The sequence below is a fragment of the Myxine glutinosa genome, chromosome 1 (assembly GCF_964187855.1).
Source record: "Myxine glutinosa chromosome 1, kmMyxGlut1.1, whole genome shotgun sequence".
Classification (NCBI taxonomy): Eukaryota; Metazoa; Chordata; class Myxini; order Myxiniformes; family Myxinidae; genus Myxine; species Myxine glutinosa.
Genome location: NC_136261.1, coordinates 194,962,263 through 194,989,257, shown reverse-complemented (window position 1 = coordinate 194,989,257; position 26,995 = coordinate 194,962,263). Strand labels below are relative to the sequence as shown.

The following is a 26,995-nucleotide window of genomic DNA, read 5'->3' as shown; positions in this document are numbered from 1 at the left end:
TGAGGAGGCTGCAGACTGCCGATCTGAGGGATGAGGAATGGAGCGGCAGATTAGCGAGATTAGCGAGATTAGCGAGATGGAGCGAGTCATTAGCAAAGAGATAGAGAGGATTTTCCAGAGAGTCGGAGAGATCATTGATGAAGACCAGATACCAGACTTAGCACAGGGCAAATACCAGAAATAGCACAGGGCTAATATTATCCAACCATGCCTAATCTCTGGTATCCTCCAATGCCTGCCAATCTTGCTCAATACTATTGTCACGATTGTTGCTTGTAAAGTGGGCAAGTTTCTCATTAAAGCACATTTGAAAGTCTTCACGATATTCGGTAGGCTGAAGGCTGTTGATGCTGTACTATTTACTTCCGCTACTGAAGGTGGACGGAGGTTATGTTGTCACCCCTGTGTGTTTGTTTATCTGGTTGCCTGTCAGTCTGTGAGCAGGATATTGTCGTGTGACGGCTCTCAGTTAATACCAGAAGAGTCACAGAAGGCAATCGAGCATTACTTCGAGGTGTTCAGTTCAAATGCGGACTTTATATATCTGCGCCGGAGGAAGAAAGAGAAGAAGAGGAAGCTGAAGATCTTACCTATAGTCCCGTGGGCAATTCCCGAACCTGCGGAAAATAAACTCGCATGAAAACGGATTTACAAATGTACAGAAAATAACGAAAGGGTTTATTAAATAAAATGCCGGTAACAAAGAAAATGTGCGATAAACTAAATTCTTAAATGGAGCGCTCCTACACCAGACTTATAAACACAGACGAAAGGAACGATAACCTGGAAAATAAAAACGTGTGGTTATTTGTACTTGGCTCAATCGGCTTGAACCTCGTCAGGAATCGTCCAGGCCCCGTGTGCGCAGTCCGGACCCAGTGGTGTTCTTGGTGGGAAGAAGGTCGCAGTCCGTTCGCGCCCTGCTACGCCTCACCGGGCGTCTCGCTCACCCCGGCCTCGTGGTGTTGCAGCGGCAAGCCGCCCTCGTCCACGCGTCGTCCGCACGGAGAACCGCAGTTTCTGGGCCGCGGCTCTTCCTGTGGCCTCTGCACGTCTCCCGGTGGCGTCTCCGACACGGTCGGTCCAAGCACAATCGTTGCCGAGGTCCAGAACGAGAAAGCCAAGAGAGGAGAAGAGAGACAAGAGGGCAAGAGCGACGATGGAGCAAGAAAAGCAAGAGCAAGAGAATCGTCATCGCCCAGCAGTCTCCTTCCACATCCAGCATGAGAAGCATGAGAAGGCACAAGAGAAGAGGGAGAAGAGGAAGAATCCTGGCCGGACGTGGTTTTTACATCCCACCTCTGACGTCATTGGCATTTCTCTTCCAATCAGTGAGTTGCTTCTTGCTCCGGCCTTCCTGTTGGTCAACTCCCACCCAATCACTGCCCTTCTGGGCGTGGCTCTCGGCCTGCCTGACCTTCGTGGTGATATCCCGTCGGCAGTGCTCAGAACTGGCTTCCGGTTAGTTTTATTATTATTATTTAATGCATTTAATGCGGGCGATTGCTACTAGTGTCTATGGTGCGGTGCCATAAGAGACAAGGGATGTAAATTACTGAGGTTTGACGAACAAGGTAGTAGTTAACATAATCTCTATAACTAGTTAACATGCCCCATTCCTCGTAATGGGGACGAAGATGCACCTTAATCCCACATCCGGGCTAAACAGGTCCTCTACTTATTACATGGTGGTGGTTCTTCTTCTTCACGACAGTCAGAGCATGTTACCTACACAAATCTACCTGGTCTAAAGTATCTCTACCCCACCGACTTAACAATATCTCTGAATTATGGGTGGGTTCGGACGAAATATAGTGGACTGGTTGGGTGTGTGATAAGGATGAAGTGCTTAGACTTTGGTGAAGATCCGGATCCAGATACTATAATTTTAAGTGATTCTTCACCATTGAGAGACTAGGCCAAAAACGATATGTAGCATATCTCAAAAGGTAATGGACGGTTTTGGATGAAACTTGGTGGATAAGGTTGAGCGTGTGACCAGAACGAATTGTTGGTGAAATCCAGATCCAGATACTATTTTTTTGTTTGTTTGAAGTGATTCTTCACCATTGAGCCAGAGGGTCAAAATGATATATAGCACGATATTTTTCGAAGTTGTAGTTAGGTTATAATAAATATTGGTGGATAATTTGGGCAGGTTCTAAGGCCAAGCTGATTCGACTTTGGTTCAGGTCTGGATGCAGATCATCTGGCCCATCAGTAGGATACAAAACGTAAACTGTTCAGCCAGGCAGAGGTAAGTATGCTCTCTTCCGAGTGTCGTTCTTGTTGTCATCGTTGTTAATCAATAGATGTATAATATGAAATGCTTTTTCAGCTTTTATCAGGTTTTCTTTCAGAATAAAAAATGTATTCGTTAAAAAAAAAAGTAAAATATAAAATAAAAAGTTTTGAGAAAAAAAAGAAGCAGTTCTTTTGAGTAGAATGGTAGTGCTTTGTTGTCATATATGAATAATACAAACCTGAAATTGAGAGAAAAAATTCAATAAATTAAGTGAGCTATGACGTCACCACCATTAGTGGTGGTGCAAAGGTATCCAGGTGTTTTGTGACTGCATTGGAATCTTGTGAATGTGAAGAAAAAAATAACAAATTAGCTCTGGGAAGTAATTTAATAGCATAAACTATTTTGACAATGATTAATATTAGATGTATCGGAAAGTAATGTCGTTTTTCAAAGAGGAATACACTGCTTTAAAAACGACATTACCTTCCGGTGCACCTAGTACTTGATTGAGTGAAATTATTTACATTAAATGTCCATATACCATAACATTTCGGAATTTCATCCGTAAACATCAAAAGTTTGAAACATGTATTTTGATGCCTAAAATAGCTGAGAATGCACAAGAGAACGGCTAGATACCTCCAGCGGATGGGTTGTCCAGGCGGCTCCCATACCACCGGTCTGCCGGCATTGAAGGTTTTCATACACCAACCCTTCATTGAGCCAAGTATTTAAGAAAGTGTGGAGAGCCCTGCATTGTCAGAATCCCCAATCCTCACCCTCCCCGAGGTGTGTGTATGTGTAACTGTTTGCATGACTCCTCCTGCCTGATTTTCTTTCTTCTCTATTATGCATGATACAGTGATAAGCAATTTCATTTTCTCATTTTCTTTGCATCTGTGGGAAATTCCTGTTATCTATTATACATGTGGCATTGTTCTGTTGTGTGTTGGCAGTAACTACCGTACTCTTCTTTTTTCTTTTTTTTTCTTTTTTTTTTGTAAAACCTGTCAAATTGTGTCTTTACAGCACTGACAGTTTCTGTACTGAACACTGAGGGACCAGTTCGAGACTTCATCTTCCCTCAGGGCCGACCCAGTGGAGATGCCATTCGACTTTCCGCCAAAGTCATCAAACGAAACAGCCGAAATGGTGAGGGTGCTGAGAGTAGGGCTCTCCGGAGCATTGTTAAAGTCGGGAAAGATCCATGATAGTGTGCGACAGCTGTGTTTTTCAAGTGGCCTAGTGTGACTATATCCTGCTAGTTTTTAGAGTCATGGCAGATTAACAGATATCCTGCCAAGAAAATGCTTCAGAAAGTAAACCTGCACAGCAGACCAATGCTCCACAATGACTTGAGGTTCAAACTCTGTATATCAGAAAAAAGAATAATGATTAGCAGTTCAGGAGAATACAATGAATCTTTCGGAGTGAGTGCACCTCATGATACACATTTGTATTGTGAATTTTAAAATGCAGTTCAGAATTTGGGTTCGACAGCAGAAACACCAATGATCTTGTTACCTCTGCCAGCTAAGGTGGATGGAGGTTATGTTTTCACCCATCTTTGTGATGACGAAAATTGAAAATTTTCATCATATATGTCTCGTTACTTGCGAAAATCAAAGATTTTTCAAGTATATTGTTTGGTCTTGTGCATTATTCTGTCTACCAGTATCTGTCTATCTATCTGTTTGTCTGTATGTCAATCGCCTAAAGGTCACAATTTTAAACTGATCTTTACGAAACTTCACCAAACGGTCGAGTTGGTCACACGGAAAAAGCTTATTGATTTTGAGGTCAAAAGGTCGACATAGGCCAAAGGTCATCAACTTTGTCATGTTTCTAAAATCCTCGATTTTCATCCGATTGACTTTGAATTTGAAGAGGATTTGCATATCAGATTACTGAATTTAACCACAAATTATTTTTGATGTCAGCATAGGCCAAAAGGTTAACATAAGCCAAAGGTCAACAACTTTGGTCGAATTTCTAAAATCCTCAATTTTAATCTGACTTGAAATTTCAAGGGGATTTGCATATCAGGTCACTGAATTCAACCACCAATTATATTTTGAGGTCAACTTTGTCCAAAAGGTCAATATAGGCCAAAGGTCAACTACTTAGGTGAATTGTCTAAAATCCTCAATTTTCGTTTGATCGACTTGAAATTTGAACAGGACTTGCATATCCGGTCACTTAATTCAACCACCAATTATTTTGTTTAAGGTCTAAAGGTGAAAAGGTCAACATAGGCCAAATTTCTAAAATCGTTAATTTTCATCTGATTGACTTGAAATTTAAAGAGGATTTGCATATCAGATCACTGAATTCAACCACCAGTTATTTTTGAGGTCAACATAGGCCAAGAGGTCAACATAGGCCAAAAGTCAACAACTTATTCTAGGGATTTCGCAAGTATCGTGCTATGCACGACATTTTTCTTGTTTGTTTGTATGTGTGATAATTCGCGAAAACTTTCAGATATCTTTGTCAAACTTTACTAGCGGATTCCGAAGGAAAAAAGTGAGGCTGTAAATGTGATATGACTATGTATGTCAAAGGTCAAGGTGACTGATATTTTGCATAAAACACATTTTGCACTCTATCTTGCTTAATATTTGGTGTAGCGAGACGCGGTAGCCAGCAAAGCGAATAGAAAATTTGAGGGTAAATCTACTTCATTGATACAAATCATTCCTGAGCCACAGGTGGGAAAATATCGTCAAAATGACCATGTTCAAAGGTCAAGGTTCTCTCTATTTTGTCATAACTGTCAGGCCACCACCTGATGCCTTCTTGTCTGCTTGTTTGTTTGTTTGTGTTTGTTTGTGAACAGGATATCTCAAAAGGTTGTGGACGAATGCAGACAAAATGTGGTGGAGAGGTTGGGTATGTGACAAGGACGAAATTATTAGATTTTGGTGAAGAACTTTGTCCAAAAGGTCAACCGAATTCGTCCGATTTTCGATCCGGCTACTAGAACTCTTCAAGTGATGCATCATCATTGAGAGATGTATTTTCACGTCACATTCACCCTCCGGCCAAAAAATATATATAGCAGGATGTCTCAAAGTTGTGGATGGATTCAGACGAAATTTGGGGACAGGTTGGGTGCATGATAAAGACAAATCCATTGGATTTTGATGAAAATCCATACATGCGGATCTGGATACGAGAGTTATTTTTTTTAATTTTAAGTGATTTCTCACCACTGAGAAAAAAAAAAAAACCACCTTTAGAGGCCATTTTTCCCCGCAAGCGGGGGTTGGCCTTTTTCGGGGACCGTGGTTGTTGTTGTTTTTTGGTCCCCTTTTTGAAGCAATGTTTTACGGCCGGATGCCCTTCCTGCCGCCAACCCTTTTTGTCGCCTTTTATGACAAACAGGGAATTACCAGTGAACTGGTACTCAATTTGCCGACCTCGGAAGGATGACAGGCTGAGTCAACCCCCTTGGCGTTAATTCAGCGATCGACCGGGATTCAAACCCAGGATCCTAGGATCCTAAGCTGGCACCCTAGCCGCTAGCCCAACATCAGGGTTAACAACTACACTGAGAGATGTGGCCAAAACTATATGTAGCATGCTATTTCAAAAAGTTATTGACGAGTTATACAAAACTTGGTGGATGAGCTGCGTAAGTGAAAAAAACAAGCTGATTCGATTTTGGTTCATGCCCGAATCCAAATCCGGCCTATCAGTGGGATACAAAATATACACTGTTCAGCCTGGCAGAGGTATGTTCTCTCCCGAGTGTCATTCTAGTTTTTGCTGTGATTGCTGAAATATTCAGCTGTGTAAACCCTTAAATCCTATCTATTAAAATATTGGGAAGGTCTAAAATAAAATAAAAGTTGATTGTGGTCCTGCAATAGCAGAGATGTCGTACCCCGCCTGGTAAGCTTTCGATAAGCCATGAGTTGTTGTTGTTTAGTTCCCTTTAAAGTAGTTAGTTGTCGTTAATTTCCTTTCAAGGTTTCCTCTAATTTTATTGCGTTCATATTTTGTGTTTGCTCACTTCCCAGGTTTGACGAAGCTCGTATTTGCTCTCTACAACAAGCTGCCCATGTTTCTGCCCACAACCAATGCTACATTAACGTTTGCATTGCCACCTGTAGGACACAATCACTCTGTGGTTGTGGCCTCTCGTATCATTTCGGCGTCGATAAACAAGGGGACCAGGCGACTCTACTTATCAGAACCCGTCACATTCACCCTCCGACACAACCTGGTAAATTAATGTATTAACAAGATCAGCTGAACAGTGGCAATTGCAACGGTGGAAGTTCGTTGCTTTTTTGTCTTTGAGTGTAATAACACCACACTTTGCTTTTGAAAATTATGTTTTGCTTATTCTTCAACATATTTGATTAGTTGGAAATAAACGTTTTTGATTTGTGCTTCTCTGTAAACATTTCATGACAGCCTTGCTTCATTTTCATGAAAAATTGTTTTGATTCTGACACAATCTTTATTCATTTTCTGAATGGCTAACTCCCCAAATATGTTAATTTCTGGTTTATTTACTACCTCACTATTTTAGCTTGACACCATTATGACTTGAATTGTTTTTGAAGACGAGAACATTTGACCACCATCAAAGGAAAGTGGGACGTAATGTTGGTTTCCACCATCATGACATGATTGTTACAGGAGTTGAGAGTAAATTTGGGTCTGTATCGTAATTTCCGATGAACGTTTTTAGTTGTAATACTTTGACATCTTTACAGACTAAGCATATTATATGAATCAGAAACCATGTATTTAATGTCATATTATACAAGTCAACAACCATGTATTTAATTTATCAGCAAAGAGAAAGGCAGATATTACAACCTTTAAAATTGAAGTATTCCGTTTCCACCACCATGATTAAGCCAGAGGTAAATGCATTTCACAGTGACACACCATTTTATAGCGGCAAGGAATGTTGTGCCTTTGCCCTAAAACACTCCTTCAGCCCCACTTGGTGACATTGCATTTTGATGATGTAAAAACCTTTCCTTTGCTTATTACCTTCACCACCGAAGGTGGACGGAGGTTATGTTTTCACCCTGTCTGTCTGTTTTGCTGTGAGCATGATATCTAAAAAATTTGTGGACGGATTCGGATGAAACTTGGTTGGACAGGTTGGGTGTGTGACTGAGACAAATTGATTAGATTTTAGTGAAGATCCGGATCTGAGAAATTTTAAAGTGATTCTTCAGACTAAAATCTGAGAGATAGGACTAAAATCGATAAACCTGTAATAGTACACAATATTTCAAAAAGCTGTGGACGGGAGAGGGGGTGGGGGGAGGATGAGTAGGGTCGGAGGCAAGAACAAGCTGATTATATTTTGGTGATGAGCCGGATGCGGCCTGTCAACAAACAACACAACAACAACATGCATTTTAAGGCCATTTTCCCTGCTAGAGCGGGGGTTAGCCTTGCAGTCCCCATGACAATCTTCTCCATTTTCCCCTATTTTCTGCATCTCTCCTTGTTAACCCCCTTGCCCGCATTTCTTCTTCCACCATCTTTAGCCAAGTCTTTCTCGGTCTTCCCCGTCCTCTACTTCCTTCTACATTCATTTCCATCACTCTTCTCAACCAGTCACTTTCATCCTTCCTCAACACATGACCAAACCATCTCAACCTGTTCCTCTTCACAGCAATTCATCATTTGTCTTCCTCTCTCTCAACGATACTCCACACATCCACCGAACCATTCGCATTTCCACGCTTTCCAGCCTTCGTTGCTGCTCTACGTTCATTACCCATGTCTCGCTCCCATAAATCATAACACTTCTCACACATGCAGCATACACCTTTCCCTTCAGCTTCAATGACACTCCCCTCCTCATCAGCACGCCACTCAGTTCCCGAAACTTCTTCCATGCACATCTCACTCTTGCAACCGTTACCGAGTCTGATCCACCTTCTTCATTCAGCATTTCTCCGAGGTAGCAAAATGTTTTCACACCTTCCAGCTTCACGCCATCTCCAAGATCCAACTCAACATTTCCTCCATCTGCAGCTCTCTCTGTGCACACCTTACATTTGAATGTAGCTGCCACACTGGTTAATGACCCTCTCAGACCACTACATTTTTGATGAACCCACTCAGCGCACATTGTACATTGAATGGAGTTCACTCCGACACCCTTCCTGCACACAGCACATGGCCACTTCCCAGTTCTTTCCACCTCACCACATGCTTTACCACTTGCCATCACCTTCGTCTTTCCTATATTCACCTTCAGACCTTTTGTCTCCATACATTCCTTCCACTTGTTCATCTTTTCCTTCAGTCCATCCATACTTTCCGCAATCAACACCAGATCATCTGCATACAACAACTCCCACGGTAAACCCTCCTTTACTTTCTGAGCCAGCACTTCCATCACAGCTGCAAATAGTAGTGGACTTAGTACTGACCCCTGATGCACTCCCACCTTCACCTCAAACTCACCACTGTTCCCATCCTTTGTCCTTACAGCTGTGCGCGCTCTTTTGTACATTGCCTTCACTACTCTGATCAACCATTCCTCCACTCCTAACTTCCTCAATGCCCATGTCAATACTTCGCGTGTAACCCTATCGAATGCTTTCTCCAGATCAACAAACCCAAGAAACAACTTCTTCCTCTTCTCCATGTACTTCTCCTGCAACTGTCTCACAATAAAGAGCGTGTCTGTCGTTCTTCTTCCTGGCATAAATCCAAACTGCATTTCGTCGATCTTCACCTTCATCCTTATCCTCCTCTCCAACACCCTTTCCAATACCTTCATTCCATGCTCCAATAACTTTATCGCTCGGTACGAGCCACACTCCAGAGGGTCACCTTTCCCCTTGTATAGAGGGACGAGGGTACTCAGTTCCCAATCCACTGGAATGCGGCCTTCTTTCACCACCAGATTACAGATCTCTGTCATTCTCTTCACACCCCAACTTCCTGCTGCCTTCAACATGTCTCCCACAACTCCCGTCGGCCCTCCCACTTTTCCACTCTTCATTGCTTTTATCGCTTCCTCAACTTCCTTCTCAGTTATCTTCTCTGCCGGTCCTAAAACTGGGTTACTCTCTATGTTGCCATCCCATTCATTCTCTGTATTCAACAGCATTTCCATATATCTTTTCCATCTTCCTTTATTTCAATCTGGGTCCACAACGATTTGTCCCACTTCATCCTTCAAGCAACTCACCCCCATCACATCACACCTCTCTTTCGCTATCTGCTTTGCAATCCTGAATACCGCTCTCTGACCCTCTTCCGAATCCAAGCTTTCTCCGAACATTTTCCTACATGCCTCCTGCGCCTTTGCTACCTCTTTCTTTGCAGCCTTCTTGGCTGCCTTATAACTTTCATGCTCTGCTTTTTTCATGCTCTGCTTTCATTTCGGCCTGTCAGTGGGATATAAAACGTAAACTGGTCAACCTGGTGAGGGTATGCGTTCTCGCGAGTGCCGTTCTAGTTGGAACTCTATATCCGCATGGGGTATCTGTTTTTTAGGTTGTGGATGATAAAGATCCCATTGGATTTTTTCAAAAAGCATAGGCCATTACCCTGGCTAATTTCAATGGTTGTAGTTATCTGTAAAGTTAGCACTATTTGCAAAAATGGAGGCTGCTGGATTTAAATACAGCTCAGTTATAATGAACCAAATAAACTTGTATGTGCACTTTGATTATCGAGTAATCCACCTAATCTATTTCACAATTAATAGTTATGCAAGAGGTTTAAATGGGGCTTCATCTAATTTTCGAACCTTATTATTTATAATAGATATCTCAGCTTCTTATTAGCCTGGTGTTGGCCTAGCGGTTAGGGTGCTGGCTTGGGATCCTAGGATCCTAGGTTCGTAATTCCGGTCGATCGCTGAATTAACGCCAGGTGCGCTGACTCAGCCTGTCATCCTTCCGAGGTCGGCAATTTGAGTACCAGCTTGCTGGGATGAATGATCCCGGTGTGTACCCCGGTTTAGAATAGGTACACCGTATAGGTACACCTTACGATCCCTGCGCATCGTAAGAGCATGACCAAGAGTTGGCGTCAGGAAGGGCATCCGGCCATAAAACCATTGCCTCAAACAGGGAACCATGATTGTCATGGGGCTCGCAAGGCTAACCCCCGCTCTAGCGGGAAAAATGGCCTTAAAAAACGATCATTCATTCATTCATTTTTCAGCTTCTTATTGATGTTCTCTTCTGAGCAGATGCAATATAATCTTCTTCACACTTCCTTTTGAAATTTCCTCAAAGCCTTTCCACCACATTGCCACCAAAAATCTCTCCAATCGTACATGTCGATTCAATTCTCAGACGTTACCCATGTTATCATGTGAAACATGACTTTACCTATGGGGCGAGATTGATACACACTGGTACACTCTCTTTCAACATAATTTTACTTTGTTTTTCCTGGAAGTACGAATAAAAGGACCAATAAGCCGCATTTTGCAATGTTCAACTGCATTTGCCATTTTACTTGAAGGCATCTTGGCTTTCCTGGATATGTCTCTTCTTTGCAAAATAAAAGTTCACTGGGGATCTTATTTCACAGGCACAGCATGCAATATTAGACATTCAATAAGCAGCACAGTGGGGCAAGAGGATGTGGATGTGGAAATGGTTGAGTGGATAAACAACACTGCTTAACCTCATGCTTTGATTCCCATAGTTGTTCAGAACGAGGTTTGGATCATTCCTTTTACGCTTACATGTTTTCGTTAAAGATCTCTTGGTACCTTTTGCAAAGAATATGCCCTTGTGGCATGGTAGGAGGAGTAGAAAAATTGTCACTGCATTTAAGATTCAGCTATACAGTGTGGAATGGCATATATGTGTACGAGACCAGGTGGAGGAGGCAAATTACCTCTTCCCTGACGATAATTGACCAAGCTGGGTTTTTACCAGCAATCCACGACTGAAATCGTAATTCTCCTTAGACAAGCTCAACTTCCAGGAGCTTATGATCCAAGCCCTTAATACTGCTGCCTTCCTCTGTATTTGAAGCCGTAAACTCTGGGATGCCAGTCAGGTGTTCTGCTTATGAACCGCAAATGTACTCCAAAAAGGTTGACTTTGGAAAAGCAGAAGAACCAGCAACCAACCACCAAATAATAATAATAACCATTCCTTTCACGCTGTGAGTGCATAGGAAATGCCGAGGCAGTTTCGTTCGCTAAGGAGTACAATCCTGGACGCAGGATATTATAATGTGGAATAATTATAATTATTTATAATTGTAATAATTATAATTAATTTATCTGACGCAGAATACTCGAATGGCTTATTACCGCAGTAGGATGGTACTCATTTTGCCGACCTCAGAAGGATGACAGGCTGAGTCAACCCACCTGATGTTATTTCAACAGCACGACAGGGGGTCAAACTGAAGACCCTAAGATCTTAAGCCAGCCACCTTAACCGTGAGGCCAACACCTGTTATACCAACCACCAAAGAAAGCTGAAAGCACTGAATGCATTAGAAGGTGAATTTTATCACAACAGACCTTGGTCATATGGCAGGAGGATTCAATGATTTTTTGGAAATAATTTAATCACATGACCTTACTTAAAAAAAATTCTGCACAATTAGCAAGATTTTGAATGACTAATACCTTATAATAACATTTATATCTTACATTGTGAAATGTTTTCTTTTGTGCCCATCTCAAGTTACCAGAAGGCATTTAAGAATAGACCACAGAGTATGGACGGACGTGTCATATGAAGACCAGACTGGGTACAGCAGGGGCAGATCAGTTCCTCCTCGAAGTTCATTCATCTGGCAGATGTGATTTCATTAATAAATTCCAATAGAAAATGTTAATTCTTCTGAGACTAGCTCAGTTTCCAGAAGCTTAAATTCCAAATTCTTCATACTGCTGCCTTCAGCTTGATTTGAATCCACACCTATGGGATGAAGGTCACTGTGCTTATCACGACAACAGCATAGCTGAAAATGTGGTAGTGCAATGGTAATTAATGAACTAAAACGATTTGCTTCACTCGAACTGCATTCCGCCATCTGAACAGTTTACGTTTTGCATCCCACTGATGGGCCAGATCTGTATCCAGACCTGAACCAAAATCGAATCGGCTTGTTCTTGTCAACTACCCAAATTATCCACCAAGATTTATCATAACCCATCTACCAAGTTTCGTCCGAATCCGTCCACAGCTTGTTGCGATATTTTGCTATATATCGTTTTTGACCCCATCTCTCAATTGGGAAGAATCACTTTTTTAATTACGTTATCCGGATCTTCACCAAAATCTAATTAATTCGTCCTTGTCACACACCCAACCTCTACACCAAATTCCATCCAAATCCATTCATTACTTTTTGAGATATTGTGCTATATGTCGTTTTTGGCCCTATCTCTCAATGGTGAATTATCACTTTGAACTAGGATCCGGATCTTCACTAAAATCTAATCATTTCATCCCTGTCACACACCCAACCTCTCTAACAATAATCTTTTGTGATATCCTGCTCACAGACAGCGGTTAAAACATAACCTCCATCTACATTTGATGGCAGAGGTTATGAATAATGTTTGTTTTAATCGAATAACTAAAACCTTTCGTGTTCACGAAAACAATTATTTGACTGGCTTACAAAATTACAAATCGCAACCTTATTGTGAGGCCTAACAACGCTGATGTTTTGTTATGTTGTCATCCACGGAAATGTTAAGATGCATCCTACTTATTGTTCTGTGTCTCGGTTTTTAGCATTTGATTGCCGGCTTGTTTTTGCTGCTTTTGCAGTCAAATGGAAACTTCAACCCCAACTGTTCTTTCTGGAGCTATTCACCCGTGACGATGGCTGGACGATGGGCAACGCGAGATTGCAAACTACTGGATTCGAACCTCACACACAGCACGTGTTCCTGTCACCACCTCACCAACTTTGCCATCCTTGCAGCACACACAGAGCCTCAGGTTAGACTACTTACCTGTGCTAGTTTGCAAAATTAAAGAATAAAGGTGGGTGGGTTACAGGGGGCTGGAGGTTGGTAGTGAGTATAGTATGATAAAAATTGATACTAAGGCAATTTTTGTTGAACCAACTAAAAGTATGTACTATGTAATATAAGAAAGTCTCAGGCCAGGCTGTCTGAATTGAGTTGTTATTGTAAATGAGCCAGGTTCTCCATCTGAATCATGGGATTTAAATGTCTTAACGGAAAGGAAATGGCAAGTTAATTTACATGTCAGTGAACATCTGCTATTTTCCTCAGATAAGGGCACGCGATGGATATTTTCAGCTATTTCCGTCTGTGTCCCTTGACTGTCATCTTAGGCTAACCACGTGCAAGGAATTCTTTTGCTGCTCATTGCAAGAGCAGGTGTGCTGGTCTCGGTTCTTTGCTTGGCCCTTGCGTTGCTCACCTTCTGCTGCTGCCGGAGCCTGCAGAGCGGCACAATCACAGTGCTCAAGAACCTGTGCCTTTGCCTACTGCTAGCTGAACTGCTATTCCTGCTTGCTATTGACAGGACTCAACAGACGGTGAGTGGAAGCTCTCGCCATGTCTTACTGGCATCTGTCTTGTTCACACTCCATCCCCACGGCCATTCTGCCCATTTTCTGATTCCATCATTCTATTTTTTTTTCTTTTTTCTTTTTTTCTTCGGCTCTGGTTCCCCCAAGCTGTAATGTAATGTGTTTTGCAGATTGTGTTTGCTCAAGGAATAGTTTGCCTGTTTTTTTTTTTTTTTTCCAATGAAATGAAGATACCAGTGGTGAACGGCAGTCAATCACTCTTAACCTCTTTACTCCAATGATTCAAGTAGCATGACAGGTTTTCCTGCAATCACCAAATGTACCGTAGCACTGTCTTTAATTGAGCAGGGCGAAAGAGAGTTGAGAGCAAAACTTCAGCGTTTTCAAGTTGAAGGTCTCGATTCATGGTTCACAGTTTGCAGCCGACCACCAAGGAAGGTGGCCACGGGGTAAATATGAACGAAACACATTTGGAGCAAAGACAATGTTGTTGGCATTCAGCAGACAAGGGTTTTCCTGTAGCTATTTACAATGGATTGTGTTGGCTTAACTGTTAAGGTGGCTGCCTTAAGATCATAGGGTCTTGAGTTTGAGCCTCTGACGTGCCGTTAAATAACACCAGGTGGGATGGCTCAGCCTGTCATCTTTCCGAGGTTGGCAAAATGAGTACCAGCTTACTGGAAACAGGGAGAACTGCATCAGCGGCACAGCCCCGAAATAATAAAAAAATCATCAATTTGCAAATGGACCATTTTCCCCTTTTTTGTTTTCATTTTCAGCCTAAATTTCATTGTCGCTTCAAAATTACCTTTCCCAGGGTTGAACCTCTTACTTGCTGTCGTAAATATTTCATCTCATCACAAAGAGTCAAAGCCAGCTGGAATGTGATACTCAATGGACCCATTTATATTTCACACTTCTGCCATTTTTATGCCTCCGCCCCGAAGGTGGCCAGAGGCATTATGTTTTCAGGTTGTCCGTCCATACACGCTAAACCTCGTTTTTCTCAGCAACCGTATGTCCGAATGAGACAAATCTTTCAGGGTAGGAGTGACACCCATGCAGAATGTTTTTATGATAATTGTGATGCCATAGGTCACGTGGTATGGCAGCCATCTTGGATCAACACAAATAATTGAAAAATTATTTATCAAAAACCGCTGAATGGAAAAATTTGAAACTTCACACATTGTCAAGTACTCCCAATGGGGAGCAAAAGCATGATAATGATGACATCATCGGTTAAGTGGTATACCAGCCAAAAATGTTTTAATCGAATTCCTTATCCTAAAAATCTGAAATTGCATGCACATGATCGATGACCCATTTGTATTGAAATATTAACTTTATGACATCATAAGTCACATGGTTTGGCAGCCATATTGGATTTAACCTAAAACCTTTAAAAATATCTTCTCCCAAACCACCAAATCCATTGACTCGAAGCTTTACGTGTGTCATTGACTAGGCATGGCGATTAAAAGATGACCATGAAAACATCATTGGACACATGGTTTGGCAGCCATCTTGGATAGAAAAATGAACCTTATTCGATCAACATGAAACTTCACAAATATGATCCCCTACCCATACATATGCAGAGTGTACATTTTAAGGTCATATGTCACTTGGTGTGGCAGCCATATTAGCTTGAAAGCCGATAATTAAAAAAAATCCCTTCTCTGAAACCGCTCACCGATCGATGTGAAACCTGTCATGGCTGGTGAAAATGTGATACTTGAAAACAGCTGAAGGGATTTAAATCAAAGTTGTTTATTTTTAGGACAGTGAACGAGGGCATCTACCCGTTGTGGGAGTATGTGGACTGCGGAGGCATATTGGCGACACAGTCGCATTTCTCTAGTTTTATATGACGTGCCCATAAACTAATTATCATGGAATTTCCTTTTGTCGTTAGCTACATCACCTGTCCAATTCTGACTCTTGCTTTCAATCATTAGGTTTCACTACTAACCTTCACTTAATAAAGCAACTGGGATGTGATTGCAACAAAAAAGAATCCTGATCAGTTGAATCGTAAATAACAATTTCATTGAACATGAACTGAATGAGTTTAGGACTGGAATGTACTCTCGGTAATGGTACATCAGTAGTATGAATGAATCAGGGTTGAGTAGTGAATTATCTCAACTTGCATTCCCCTTGACAACTTTACATATCTTGGCAGAATTGCTCTCTTTCTTAATCCTCTGTTCATGTCCCATACGTCATGTGCCTGCATTCCTGTTTGCCGTGTCCAGATATTGTGTGCAGTTGCTGCTGTGCTTCTACACCTCCTCCTACTTTCTTCTTTCTCCTGGTGCTGCCTGGAGAGTCTGCAGCTACTTCGGTCACTTTACAGTTCCTCGATGGGGGGTCTATCCCACCCCCGTTGCCTGTACACGCTTGGATATGGCATTCCAGTCCTGGTGGTTTCTGCTTCACTTGCCACAAACTATCGGGGCTATGGGACAGAGACTGCGTGGGTTATAGCACTGGACACACATCCCAACATACCATCCTAAATTGATAGCGTCAGCTGGTTTCTGAATATTGTAGTTTAATCGACCCAGTATGTGCTGTTATCCAAGTCAATACAAACCTTATTTGAGCCACAATCCTCCCTCACCCCACCCGGCACCCCTTGTTTCCTGTTTAAAAAATTACTTCCTGAGTTCTCATCACATTATTTACTGTAGTTATAAAGGTAGCACCTCATCACCATCTCATGGCATCTCACATAACTTGTTTAATGTTTTCCATTGTTGCCAATATTGTTAATTTATAATGAGGGGCATTTATAACATTCTGTGACCAACATACAATAGTCCAATACATTCCAACGTTTCTTTATTTTTAATGCTATTGACAGGACTCAGCAGGAACATACCCTCATCAGAGTTGGAGACTCGGGTCGCAAAATTGTGCGACTTGACTCGGACTTGACGAAATTGACTTGGACTTGGTGTCTTTGGACTTGTGACTTGCTTGCAACTTACATATGACTTGCTCACAATGTTTGGAAAATAATTGTTGAATAAATGTTGAATTAAAACGGGGTTTAAAATAAATGGTAGATTTAAGTCGTCAGCGTGTGTGGTTCGGTCAGTGATGACATATATATGTATATGTGTATATTTATATATATATATGTATATGTGTATATTTATATATATATATGTATATGTGTATATATATATATATATATATATATGTATATATATATATATATATATATATATATATATATATATATATATATATATATATATATATATATATATATATATATATATATGTATATATATATATATATATATGTATGTATGTATGTATGTATATATGTATATATGTATATATGTATATATGTATATATGTATGTATATATGTATATATGTATATATGTATATATGTATATAATTATGTATGTGTATATCTATATATATATATATATATATATATATATATATATATATATATATATATATATATATATATATATATATATATATATATATATATATATAATATAAAAGACTTTATATATATATATGTATAAGACTTTATATATACTAGGGCATGCCCGTACTATATATATGCCCGTACTATATATCTATCTAAAATTATATCCCCCCCCTCTATTTACATGAAATGGTTTGGTTCATTCGCAACGCCAAAGCGAACGGCGAACGGCTTGCGAGTACAGTGACAATCCCCCCCCTCTATTTACATGAATGGTTTGGTCCATTCGCAACGACCACAGAACCCCCCCCCTCTATTTACATGCAATGGTTTGGTCCAAAGCGAACGGCTTCCGGAGTTTGGTAAAGCAATCGCCATCGCGTGCACAAACGCGCAGGAAAGCGAATGAATCGCAAATTCGTTTTTATTAGTTTTAAAACTTTATTAAAACATAGTTTAACGCCAACATAGTTTGCAAACGTGAAATAAATGAATACGCTCTCAAATGTGCCATCCGAGGCAGAGTGTGCCCGCCATGTTCGGCACACGCGATCGTTCGCTGCTCTCTGATTGGTTGAATCGTTTTTTGGACATAGCTCGGTAAGTAATTGTCCGATTAATATGAAACCTTGAAAAGGCACATCCTCGGGTCCCCAGCAATATACCTGGCAAGTTAAAAGTATATCGGACCCGTGGTTGTCGAGAAACAGCGGTCACAGACAAACGTACAGACGTACAGACAGACAGACAGAGATTACTGGAATTATAGATAGATATATATATAATATAAAAGACTTTATATATATATGTATAAGACTTTATATATATATATATATATATATATATATATATATATATATATATATATATATATATATATATATATATATATATATATATATATATATATTGCACATGTGCAGTGCACCAGCGCTCATGGCCGCCAACTTGTATACCGTTCTCCACTCAGGTTAAAGGGAGTGTCCACTCTCCAGACAGCACAGAGCACACCATGTCCAAATGGCAAGCAGCAATCTTACCAACGGAAACAACTTTATTCAAACCATGTCATCGACATTCATGTTGAATCGGCAGAACTTGGCCCCGTGCATGTCCTGACCCAATAAAATGATTTTGTGATGACCTCATCAATAATTCTAAGTTGTATCACGACAACAATTAAAGTTAATAAAACCACCTTTAGAGGCCATTTTTCCCCGCAAGCGGGGGTTGGCCTTTTTCGGGAACCGTGGTAGTTGTTGTTTTTCGGTCCCCTTTTTGAAGCAATGTTTTACGGCCGGATGCCCTTCCTGACGCCAACCCTTTTTGCCGCCTTTAACGACAAGCAGGGAATTACCAGTGAACTGGTACTCAATTAGCCGACCTCGGAAGGATGACAGGCTGAGTCCTCAATTAAAGTTAATAAGTTATGCATTTCATTGTCTCCAATGTCCCACGTTCTTTCTGCTTTCACAGTGTATCACCCCCTTCCTAATTTGTTAGCGTCCCGCCACCTTCCTTTCTTATTATACGTTTAATTTATAACGTACATAATAAATTTACAAGTGAATTTTTTAAATCTCCTTTCCCGTTTCACATTGAAACGTTTGGTTCTACGTTTAAACTATTTAAACATAAGCTGAGGTTACTGACTAGTCTCATGTACATATGCTCAAGTAGGTACACTAGATATGAGAAGTAAGTTCAAGATAAATTTATTTTTGCTGGGAACAAAACAAAATATTTCCACTGTATAAAGTTGACAAATAAAAACTTGAGTCAAACAGCTTTTCACAACGTACATTGCAATAAATGAAGCCTTGTATCTTAATTATTTGATAGCTTGTACTGCATTTGTGTTACAAGTAAATGTGGGACTTGACACAAGTTGAAGTAATACTATGGTGACTTGAGACCTGCCCTCAAATACTTCAGACCTGCGCTCAAAGACTTCAGACTTGCCCTTAAAGACAAGCGACTTGACTTGAGACTTGCCCTGAAAGACTTGAGGCTTGCCCTGAAAGACTTGAGGCTTGCCCTGAAAGACTTGAGGCTTGCCCTGAAAGACTTTAAACTTTCCCTGAAAGACTTTATGCTTGCCCTGAAAGACTTGAGACTTGCACCTGAAAGACTTGAGGCTTGCACCTGAAAGGCTTGAGACTTTCCCTGAGAGACATGAGACTTGCCCTGAAAGACTTGAGGCTTGCCCTGAAAGACTTGAGACTTGCACCTGAAAGACTTGAGGCTTGCACCTGAAAGGCTTGAGACTTTCCCTGAGAGACATGAGACTTGCCCTGAAAGACTTGAGGCTTGCCTTGAAAGACATGAGACTTGCCCTGAGAGACAAGCGATTTGACTTGAGACTTGTCCTGAAAGACAAGCGATTTGACTTGAGAATTTCCCTGAAAGACTTGAGACTTGCCCTGAAAGACAAGCGATTTGACTTGAGACTTTCGCTGAAAGACTTGAGACCTGCCCTGAAAGACTTGAGGCTTGCCTTTAAAGACTTGAGACTTGTCCTCAAAGACAAGCGACTTGACTTGTCTGGCCTTCAAAGATGAGAGACTTGACATGAGACTTGCCCTCAAAGACATGAGACTTGCCCTCAAAGGACTTGCCGTCAAAGACAAGTGACTTGACTTGAGTCTTGCCTTCAAAGACATGAGACTTGCCATCAAAGACATGAGACTTGCCCTCAAAGACGTGAGACTTGCCCTCAACGACGTGAGACTTGCCCTCAAAGACGTGAGACTTGCCCTCAAAAACGTGAGACTTGCCCTCAAAGTCGTGAGACTTGCCCTCAAAGACGTGAGACTTGCCCTCAAAGACGTGAGACTTGCCCTCAAAGACGTGAGACTTGCCCTCAAAGACGTGAGACTTGCCCTCAAAGACTTGAGACTTGCCCTCAAAGACGTGAGACTTGCCCTCAAAGACGTGAGACTTGCCCTCAAAGACGTGAGACTTGCCCTCAAAGACGTGAGACTTGCCCTCAAAGACGTGAGACTTGCCCTCAAAGACGTGAGACTTGTCCTCAAAGACGTGAGACTTGCCCTCAAAGACGTGAGAATTGCCCTCAGACGTGAGACTTGCCCTCAGACGTGAGACCTGCCCTCAAAGACGTGAGACTTGCCCTCAAAGACGTGAGACTTGCCCTCAAAGACGTGAGACTTGCCCTCAAAGACGTGAGACTTGCCCTCAAAGACGTGAGACTTGCCCTCAAAGACGTGAGACTTGCCCTCAAAGACGTGAGACTTGCCCTCAACGACGTGAGACTTGCCCTCAAAGACGTGAGACTTGCCCTCAACGACGTGAGACTTGCCCTCAACGACGTGAGACTTGCCCTCAAAGACGTGAGACTTGCCCTCAAAGACGTGAGACTTGCCCTCAAAGACGTGAGACTTGCCCTCAAAGACGTGAGACTTGCCCTCAAAGACGTGAGACTTGCCCTCAAAGACGTGAGACTTGCCCTCAAAGACGTGAGACTTGCCCTCAAAGACGTGAGACTTGCCCTCAAAGACGTGAGACTTGCCCTCAAAGACGTGAGACTTGCCCTCAAAGACGTGAGACTTGCCCTCAAAGACGTGAGACTTGCCCTCAAAGACGTGAGACTTGCCCTCAAAGACGTGAGACTTGCCCTCAAAGACGTGAGACTTGCCCTCAAAGACGTGAGACTTGCCCTCAAAGACGTGAGACTTGCCCTCAAAGACGTGAGACTTGCCCTCAAAGACGTGAGACTTGCCCTCAAAGACGTGAGACTTGCCCTCAAAGACGTGAGACTTGCCCTCAAAGACGTGAGACTTGCCCTCAAAGACGTGAGAATTGCCCTCAAAGACGTGAGAATTGCCCTCAAAGACGTGAGACCTGCCCTCAAAGACGTGAGACCTGCCCTCAAAGACGTGAGACCTGCCCTCAAAGACGTGAGACTTGCCCTCAAAGACGTGAGACTTGCCCTCAAAGACGTGAGACTTGCCCTCAAAGACGTGAGACTTGCCCTCAAAGACGTGAGACTTGCCCTCAAAGACGTGAGACTTGCCCTCAAAGACGTGAGACTTGCCCTCAAAGACGTGAGACTTGCCCTCAAAGACGTGAGACTTGCCCTCAAAGACGTGAGACTTGCCCTCAAAGACGTGAGACTTGCCCTCAAAGACGTGAGACTTGCCCTCAAAGACGTGAGACTTGCCCTCAAAGACGTGAGACTTGCCCTCAAAGACGTGAGACTTGCCCTCAAAGACGTGAGACTTGCCCTCAAAGACGTGAGACTTGCCCTCAAAGACGTGAGAATTGCCCTCAAAGACGTGAGACCTGCCCTCAAAGACGTGAGACCTGCCCTCAAAGACGTGAGACCTGCCCTCAAAGACGTGAGACCTGCCCTCAAAGACGTGAGACTTGCCCTCAAAGACGTGAGACTTGCCATCAAAGACTTGGAATCCTTGATAATATTGGCAGTTTTTTTTTTTTGGGGGGTGCTGCGAATCATGAGGGAGATGGAGATCAGCAGAAAGTATCCTTTTTCTGCTGTGAATGCAATTCTTTGTTGAAATGGCTATTCAAAAACGAATCGATCGAGGCATTTTACACGAGCTTCAGGGATATTTTTGTGGCAACAGTTTAAGATAGTTACATACCAGAACTAGTACTTTTGCAGAAGGGTCCATATTTCTCCCCTTCACCTCTTTTCAAGATTCACTTTTGCAGTAAGTTATAAAATTCGCTTAAATGTTAGCAAACATGTCCCTGTCTAAGGATATTGCACCATCTTTAACACCTGCAGATCCGTTTGATGTTATGGAACAGCCAGCGTAACATACCACATGCCAAAGCCCGAATATTGTTCATTACGGCAATGACTGTTCAGTTTTTTTAATTTGTGGAATTTCATCGGAGACGCTACATCCAAATTTGTATATCACTAAAACGGCAGTTTAACCAGATTTTTCAGTTCATCCTCATTGTGGACTGTGAAAAGATATCTCAGCCATGCTGAGTTGTCTTGTCTGGGTTACATTGCTGATAGAGTAAGATCTGACTATAAACAGGGTGTTGCATCACAGACTATGACACCCCTTTTGGAGAGGATGTTGAGCTGGCTGTCTCATCCATTCATGCCTGCTTGTGGATGTTATAGGTCTCGCAGTGTGTTTGTAACCTGAGTAGATTTTCAATTACTCCCCTGTCCTTCAATTACTCCTACAGAGAAATAGTGTACTTGGTGCCAAGGTACTGCTTTGGCAATTCACAATTTGCTATAAGGAGAAAGGGATATTGGATGGAAACAAAAATTTATTGCACTTGGTTGTTCTGATGTTGACAGTAATTGTATGACAGACTTGTTATGACCTGCAGGTGTTGGTTGAACCCTGGTGGACACTTTCTGTGGAGTTTTCTTGGACCCGCATGCCTCTTTGCCTTGGTGAGCATGGTAGACACACCACTTCCATCAGATAGCTTCCTGCCATGCCTTTAGTTCGGACTGACTGGCAGAATGATGCTTGTTCTTTGGGGAGTGGTAATATGGAAGCTCGCAGTAACGGTGTTGATTGTTTTATGTGTTCTGTACTTGCAGATGAATGCAGCATTTCTTGCAGTGGCACTCTTTAAAACCATCTTCCTCTCAGCCCCTTTGAAACTCGAGACCAGCCGAGTGAACCATGCAAGGTGAGCAAAGATGACCTCAACTAAATTAGTTAGTATTGCCTGCTGGGGAGACACTTAGCATGCACAACACATCTAATTTTCAAACTTTCTGCTTTTTCTATTGTAACATGCATCTGTATATTATTTGAATAAACATTGTTCATTTTTTTAATTAATATTTATGTATGTGTATAATTGTATAATTATATTTGCACTTCTTCCATCAATTGTGGCATGTCTGCCTATACATTACCGAAGCATTGAGTGGAGTGAAGGCCTGTTTTGGAAAAGGGAGATATGGGCTGGTGATAAGGGCAGAGAAGAGAAAGAAACCTGGAAGGAATAGGAGTAAGGAAAAAGGAAGCAAAGGAGAATTTTATCGATAAGGGTTGTGAGGTAAAGGTAGGGGGACATTGTGTCACATGACTGTGTGCCACCACGATGGCGATTGAGCTGGCCCTGCTGATCAAGCTGTAGTCATCGTCGTTATTCTTGAAGATTGAGTAGTATTGGAAATGGGCCCAGTTATCTTGTCAAAGTATGCTCACACCTCCGAATTCTGTTCCCACTGATCCTGAACCTGATTCTAGTTCGAACTTTTGTGTCGAACTAGCTTCACTGTTTATTTTTGGGGTTTTTTGTATATCGAATCGAGGCTCGTGGAAGAGCTAGAACACTGAACGGATCAAGATGCAACAGAAGAAAATGAATCGTAGAGAGAGAGGGGGGAGGGGGACTCCAAGAGCAGAGTTGAAGGACAAAATAGAGGGAGACTTGGACAAAATAGGACAAAATAGAGGAAGACGCTTCATCGATAAGTCAAGTTCTGCTGATCAGATATATTGGATTCACTTGTTGTATCTGATGGTGAAATCATTGTAAAATGTTACTGTGTCAATTACTGTACCAGTAAGTCCGACGCATGACGTATATCTTCTTCCGCGCTACATTTTCAGGGGATACAATACGACATGCAGCCTGCCCGTATTGTCCATTATTCTGCTGTCTTCAATCTCATTCATTCTCGCTCCCTGGCCTCCCTTAACGCATCCCTCTTGTTTCCCCTGATTACGTTTTTTTTAATGCATTACAGAATAATAGTTTGTCAAAATTAGCTCAAGGTAGTTCTGTCGACTCCGAAGCACTCCGCTCCTCAACCCTCCCCCCACCACTTCAACACAAACTGTGTATGAGACAGAAATGAATACATACACTGCCGCATGTAAATCATCAACATGTGATGTCATGCAAACAACAAACGGAGTACAAACAAAGGACAGCATGACAACACAAAAACTTTTCTCAGTGGCACATCGTGGTGGCATTTCCTTTAAAAGCAAGCTATCCAATGGCTGATAGGTTTTGCAGCTCTTTGTAAAAGTTTTATGTGTAAATTAAATTTGAACTTTATATATGAGAATGAAGTGAGTAACTGCATTGGGCGAGTTAAAACAGTGTAAGGTTCTGCTGGTTAACTTAAGAGAGTAAGGTTGACTCAAATGGTATAACTTTCAAAACTCTCAAAACAAACTCTCGAACTCTCAAACCTGTCTCCCTCTTCCAAATCCTGGTGGCGTCTGGTCAAATCCGTTTCTGGTGTTTGTTCCCCCTCCATCCCCTCGCTTATCTCAAACGGCTACACAGCTGACTCGGCACATGAAAAAGCTGAATGCTTCAACTCTGTGTTTGCCTCTAAATCTTGTGTCCCAAACCCATCCCTCTCTGTACCCACCGTACCCAGTCGTACCCAGCTGTTCCTGGACTCTGTGTCCTTTCCTCCTGACAAGGTGGAGAAGTTTCTGTCAACCCTCGACTCTGATTCTGCAACTGGACCTGACGGCATCAGCCCACGGGTCCTAAAATCCTGCTCCGCCGCTCTTTCACTCCCTCTCTCTGTTCTCTTCACCCTCTCTTTTGCTCAAGGTCATCTGCCATCACCTTGGAAATCAGCCAACATCGCCGCTTTACACAAAAAATGTGCAAAAACAGATCCTTGCAACTACAGACCAATCAGCCTTCTCCCAATTATCAGCACAGTCATGGAATCCATCATTGCTTCGGATATCAAATCTTTCCTCTTTTCAAATGGCTTGATCTCGGATCATCAATTTGGTTTCAGACCAGGTCACTCTACTCTGGACATGCTGCTTCTGCTGTCTCAACAATGGATGGAGATCCTCAATGCCAAACAGGAAATTAGAGCTGTCTCCCTTGACATATCACGTGCCTTCGATACGGTCTGGCACCCCGCTCTGCTCACCAAACTCTCCTCCTATGGTATCCATGAAAATCTCCACGCTTGGCTTGCGGACTTCCTCTCGAGTCGTAGTCAACGTGTGGCCCTGAATGGGTTTCTCTCATCTCCCCTTCCTGTTCAGGCTGGAGTTCCCCAAGGCAGTGTTCTGGGCCCTGTGCTTTTTCTGGTCTTCATCAATGATCTCTCTGACTCTCTTGAAAATCCTCTCTATCTCTTTGCTGATGACTCCACTCTCTGCCGCTCCATTCCTCATTCCTCAGATCGGCAGTCTGCAGCCTCCTCACTCTCTGCAGACCTGGACAAAATCACAGACTGGTCAAACAAGTGGAACATGTCTTTCAATCCTGACAAATCCCACACTCTTACGATGTCTCTCCGAAAAGACCGACTGGACAACCCTCCCATCCACTTTCTGAATAATCCTCTCCAAGAAGTTCTGTCACTCAAGCTTTTGGGTCTCACTATCTGCCATGATCTTTCCTGGGAAAACCACATTTCAAATCTGGCCTCCAAAGCCAGTCGCCGACTGGGCATCCTCCGTCGTGTGAAGTCCTGCCTTGGCACACCTGAGCTCCTCACCACATACATGGCTTTCATCTGCAGCTCAATGGAATACTGTTCTCGCCTCTGGGCCGGTGCTCCTGCCTCACACCTAGCTCGGCTTCACGCTGTTGAAACCATAGCTTTCAGAATCATTGGAAACTCCCGCGATGAAGCTAACTCAGAGGGCCTTTCACTTACTCACCGCAGGCAGGTTGGTGGGCTTTCTGTCTTCTACCGACTCCTCTCCGGCCTTGCTCCCCCAGCTCTCTCTGGGCTCTGTCCCCCAAATATTCCTGCAGGTCGCACAAGATCTGCCTGCAACCCTCTTATGGTTAAACTGCCAAAATCAAGACTCTCTGCTCACCTTCACTCCTTCATTCCTCTTTTCTCCCACCTCTGGAACAAACTCCCTCACTCTCTTCAATCCCACTCCTCCCTCCAGGTCTTTAAAACAGCTGTTCACCACCATCTCTTATCTTCCCCAATCCAAAACCTTGATCTTTTCTACCCCTGCTAAGTTCACTCTCAGATCCACTTTTTTGAAATACCAACTTCCTTCCTGGAAGTCCTTGCAGTGTCCTTGTGTTTTATAGTTTTCCCACCCCTCCCCCCCTTCCCACGCCACCTCCCCCCAAGCCCTCTCCCTCCCACACATCTCCCGATGTCCCTGCCCTCAAATGTTGTGTTTGTGTGCTTCCCCTTCTCTCCCCATCTTGTCTACCTCTACCCTTATTATATGTTTTGTGTGTCTGTTTGATTTTCTTTTGTGTGATAAATGTTAGCTCTTTCACGAGCCTCGATCCTGTATCCAAAAAAAACCCACCCTGAATGTGTCAGGATTGATAGAAGGCCGTGAGCTAATTTTTCGACACCTGTTACAGATCATTCTGTAATATATTTTTAAACAATCAAGGGAAGAAAGAGGAATGTATTTGAGGGAGTGAGGGTAGAAAGAGAGAGCGAGTGAGATTAAAAAGAGAGCGAGAGTGAAACATGCAACACTAAAGCAGATGTATGAGTAATACCTCCTTTTCCTTTTCTCCATAACAGGTAAAGATATTAGAATGAAACCACACAGACAGATACTAACATCAATCTTCATTCTTCCATGGTTCCATATTTATTTCTCAACATGACCACTGGTGTCCATACGGTTCTGCCAACGTTGAAGTAGGTTTGTTATGCCGTCACAACTCGCGTTAGAATCACAAAACTTTGCACTCAATGGCGAGAAGAATTAATGTGTGGACTGCACTTTGTTTTATTTAAATATCTTCACTCTGTTTGGAGAAAAATAATTGGAAGCAGTACTTTTCAAAATGCCCTCATACAACAAATATCTACTATTCTACAAT

At 42.3% G+C, this 26,995-nt stretch overlaps 1 protein-coding gene across 1 annotated transcript in view; it reads left to right on the top strand.

Moving 5' to 3' along the window:
• Window positions 1–26,995, top strand: part of LOC137432610 (adhesion G protein-coupled receptor L2) — a 207,561-nt gene that overhangs the window by 137,159 nt on the left and 43,407 nt on the right. The window contains exons 11-17 of the mRNA XM_068124681.2: window positions 3,278–3,400; window positions 6,274–6,479; window positions 13,009–13,182; window positions 13,544–13,750; window positions 16,006–16,226; window positions 22,550–22,616; window positions 22,770–22,861. Coding sequence (XP_067980782.2) covers window positions 3,278–3,400; window positions 6,274–6,479; window positions 13,009–13,182; window positions 13,544–13,750; window positions 16,006–16,226; window positions 22,550–22,616; window positions 22,770–22,861 — 1,090 coding nt within the window. The remainder of the gene's footprint in view (window positions 1–3,277; window positions 3,401–6,273; window positions 6,480–13,008; window positions 13,183–13,543; window positions 13,751–16,005; window positions 16,227–22,549; window positions 22,617–22,769; window positions 22,862–26,995) is intronic.